Genomic DNA, 3975 nt, shown 5'->3' with positions numbered 1-3975 from the left:
TGACCCTTGGGATAGATTTCTTTAGTTTTAAACCAGTGTCCTTTTTCTGTTTCAGGATTACACGTCCACTTTGATTGTTTTTTATTACCATTCTTGTTTTTGTTGTACAGATACTTAGCAAACGCCTCTCCCCAGCCCTTCCCTTTCTGGGTAGGAGCCACGCAGGCATTGAAACTTGTTCTCTTAGCCTCTTAACAGGAAGCAGGGAACAGAGCTCAACCTGCAGGCTGGGTCCTGCCCCAGGGCTGAGAAACATGATGGGCACATGTGTGTGTGTGTGTTGGGGGGGTGGGGTGGGGGGAGTGTGGGTGTGGCAGGGATGGGCGTTCTATTTCAGGATGAGCGTGACAGGTGGCATGCACCATGGGTGCAATCTGAGCTGCCTGCATTGCAGTCAAAGCCACAGCTCTGAAGCTTCTCTTGAGCAACAGAGTATCCACCAGCGCTCACCCCAAGATGAATCAGAGATGTTTCTTCACCAGAGGTCAAAGGTGAAGCCTGATTTATAAAAACCTCCCTAGCCCAGCACTCCTCATCACCGCTGTGCACACTCTTGGCATTCCAGACTTCTCTGCAGAGGGGTAAGTGTCCTTTCCTTGGCTCAGCCCTTGGGGCCACAACTCCTTGCCATCTGAACCCCCTCTGGCTGACTGCACTTTGGGACCAAGGATGCCAGCTCTTGATCTGACAGGAAGACCCAGCCTCAGGACTTGGGAATGGCCAAGGTGGGTGGGGTGGCCAGCATGTGGAAGGGCCCTAAACTACCATCGCTTGGGGAGAGGAAACAGTCTGGGCAACAGGACCCTTCCCAGTTGAGCCTGAGTGACCAATACTCTTTGAATTATACTCCCCAGGAGATGGGGGCACTTGGAACACGTGACAGTTAAGGCTGATTCTCTTATACTTCAGGTGGTATCGTATGTCCTCCCCCCTATTCTATCCACAAATAAGAACATTCACTGTGGGTCAAATAGAGCAGCAGACTCGGGATAATAGCCCTTGTCTAAACCATTAATGAGGAAAGAGGAGACAGTGGAACTGCGGGGTTGGGGAAGCACTGCCCAAGACCTCCCTTGTCTCCTAAAGGTGAACGTAGGTTGGTAAGATGACTAAGCTGGAAGATTACCTGGAGGGAATCATCAACATCTTCCACCAGTACTCCGTTCGGCTGGGGGATTACGATACCCTCATCAAACGTGAGCTGAAGCAGCTGATCACAAAGGAACTTCCCAACACCCTCAAGGTATGGGAGGCTCCTCTCTTGGCAAAGTTTCCCACCGCCTTGCTCTGAAGGTGGTGGCCTGAAGAATGATGGCGGGGGCAAGGACTGGGGTGGGTTCACCCCAGTTTGCGCTCCCGAGGATGTTTCCCAGCCCCTTCCACCCGCAGTACAGGGGGCCACCTCTCTCTCTCTCTCTCTCTGAATAGCTCTCACCATCACCTTAGGCTGCTTCATTCCTTCCTCTCTCTGTAAAGTGGAGAGAGGCAGGGCCGGGCGGGGTTGGATTACTGAGTTATACAACATCTTCCAGGTTGAGACTTGGTTCTAGGATGGCTCAAGACAGCTGCTTCTCTTCTGCCTTCCATTTTCTCATACTGGATTCTCCCACATAGTTTTGGCTCATGAGTTACTCGTCCCTGGCTGCCCTGAGCTGAGTTCTGAGGGATGTGAGGCCTGAAGAAAGTGGAACTCACCACCCCTGCTTTCTTTTCCCCCAGAACACCAAAGATCAACCTGCCATTGACAAAATATTCCAAGAGCTGGATGCCAATAAAGATGGACAGGTCAGCTTTGAGGAATTCATAGTCCTGGTGTCCAGGGTGCTGAAGACAGCCCACGAAGATATCCACAAAGAGTAGGAAGCTCTTTCCAGCAATGTCCCCAAGAAGATATTCCCTTCTCCTCCCTGAGGCTGCCTTACCTGAGGGAAGAGAGAATTAATAAACATACTTTGGCAAAGTTCTTAGCAGAATCTGTGTCCTGTTTTTTCTTTTGCCAAACTTGATCCTTCCTCACCCCTGCTGTTCTGACAAGCCCGATTTAGACTTCTGAGACCCCATCTCTGTCTGCTCATTTGTTCACCAACAATTTACTAAATCTCTCTAATTTGTTCATTTATTCAACAAATATTTAGTGAGCATCTATAATAGCCAACGATCAAAGACATGAAGTCCTCATCCTTTTGGGGTTTTCATTCTAATAGGGAGGGAATTGAAAATGAACCAGCCAACAAACGACTAAGTATTAGCATACAAATGCATCCTGTGATACACTGGTAGGTAATGAAAAGAGATATATAGAAACCTAAAGCAAAGGATTATAGGGCAGAGGGAAGGACAGGGTTCCTGGTTTAAATATGTTGACCGAGGGATGCATTTGGGCAGAGATTTTGAAAGGATGGAGAGCAGCTTGCGGATGTCTGGGGGTCAAGAGCTCCTGTAGAGAGAGGTCGAGGCCCTGAGACAGGCTTGAGCCTGACCTGCTCGATGGCCAGTATGGTGGCGGGAGCAGAGCTGAGGCGGGGCTGGTGGGAGGTGAGCGCCTGCAGGAAACAGGTGTAGGGAGCAGGGGCTTACAGTCTGTGGGGAGGACCTTAGACTTTGTGCCAAGTGTGCTAAGGAGTCACAGGGGGTTTTGAGCAAGAGAGTGAGATGATTTCACTTATGCTTCCTGTACAGATCATGAAACTTGGGGCAGATTTGAAAAGGTGGAGGAGAAAGGGAGACAGGAGCAGGAGGCAAGCATGGGTACGTGGGAGGGAAGACTTCTCAGGCCAGACTCCCTCCCCACACTGATCTAGGCCAGGTTCTTCGTGACATGGTCCCCTAGGACTGTGCTGCTCTCCTGCCGGGCTCTTCTCTCCTGCTGAGATTCTGTATCCACTGGGGTGCTTCTTTGTTTAATGTCTGTCTCCTGCATTGACAGGGGCGTGTGCAAGTAGGTGCGGTGTCTCTGTCATCAGCACTGTGCTTGGCATGAAGTAGTTATTTCAGAAATATCTCTTACAGAAGTGAGTGTATGAGGGCTTACCTGGCGGTCCAGCAGTTAAGAATCTGCCTTCCATTGCAGGCAGGCGACCCAGGTACCATCCTGGGTCTCACAACAGGGCTCACAAAAAAAAGTTCTCATCCTGAATCAAATACCCAGTGCAGTTAAAAAAAAAAGAATGAATGAATGGAAATCGTTTTTGTTCAGTCACTCAGTCTTGTCCAACTCTTTCTGACCCCATGGACTGCAGTGCACCAGGCTTCCCTGTCCTTCACTATCTCTTGGAGTTTGCTCAAAACTCATGGAAATTAATAGGCTATTGACTTGATTCCCTATAAAAGGTCCAGGGTGAAACAGGAAGGAGCATGGAATAATCTCCCTAGGGGCCAAGTGTCAGGTTCCCTAGTGAAAAGTGCATTCCATCTGAATGGGAAGAAGTTAGTGGGGGCCTCCCTGTCCACCATCCCCTGTCAAGTACTCAGTCAGGTCTGGGATAGATGGCATGCTCCTTTGGTCCAGATATCAAGAGGTCCATTTTGTCAAGAGGTCAGAATACCCGCATATTATGGGTGCGTGTACCCTTGGAAATTCATTTGTTGAGGCTCTAACCCCTAGTGTGTTGGTATTTGGAGGTGGACCCTTTGGGAGGTAATTAGATTAGTCATGAGGGTGGGACCTTCACGGTGAGATTAGCGCCCTTATAAGAAGAAGAATAAAGATTTCTCTCCATGAGCACACACGGAGAGGAGGTCATCTGAGCACACAGCAAGTCTACAAGCCTAGGAGAGAGCCCTCACCACACCCTCAACTCTACTTGACAGCCTGATCTCAGGCTTCCAGCCTCTAGAACTGGGAGATTAAATGTCTGTTGTTTAAGCCATCTGGTTTATGGCAGGGCTTCCCAAACTTCAGGCTGTGAACTGGTACCTCCTGTCAGATCAGTGGCAGAATTAGATTAAAAATAAAGTGCACAAGAAAAGTTATGT

At 49.3% G+C, this 3975-nt stretch overlaps 1 protein-coding gene across 1 annotated transcript; it reads left to right on the top strand.

Moving 5' to 3' along the window:
* Positions 1–453: 453 nt before the first annotated feature.
* On the top strand, positions 454–1963 carry LOC110146637 (protein S100-A12). The gene is made up of 3 exons (XM_070467136.1): positions 454–581; positions 1087–1243; positions 1720–1963. Exons 2-3 carry the CDS (start codon positions 1106–1108, stop codon positions 1858–1860), a joined length of 279 nt encoding a protein of 92 aa, XP_070323237.1. The 5' UTR covers positions 454–581; positions 1087–1105; the 3' UTR covers positions 1861–1963.
* Positions 1964–3975: the final 2012 nt, after the last annotated feature.

Source organism: Odocoileus virginianus, chromosome 5 (genome assembly GCF_023699985.2).
Source record: "Odocoileus virginianus isolate 20LAN1187 ecotype Illinois chromosome 5, Ovbor_1.2, whole genome shotgun sequence".
Taxonomy (NCBI): Eukaryota; Metazoa; Chordata; class Mammalia; order Artiodactyla; family Cervidae; genus Odocoileus; species Odocoileus virginianus.
This window is presented reverse-complemented; position numbering and strand designations above follow the sequence as displayed.

What these genes read in the sequence shown, in the direction of transcription:
- LOC110146637 (XM_070467136.1), top strand. Translation starts at nt 1,106, where the DNA reads ATGACTAAGCTGGAAGATTACCTGGAGGGAATCATCAACATCTTCCAC. An exon ending in AACTTCCCAACACCCTCAAG is followed by an intron (nt 1,244 to 1,719) that starts GTATGGGAGGCT and finishes CTTTTCCCCCAG; the next exon opens with AACACCAAAGATCAACCTGC.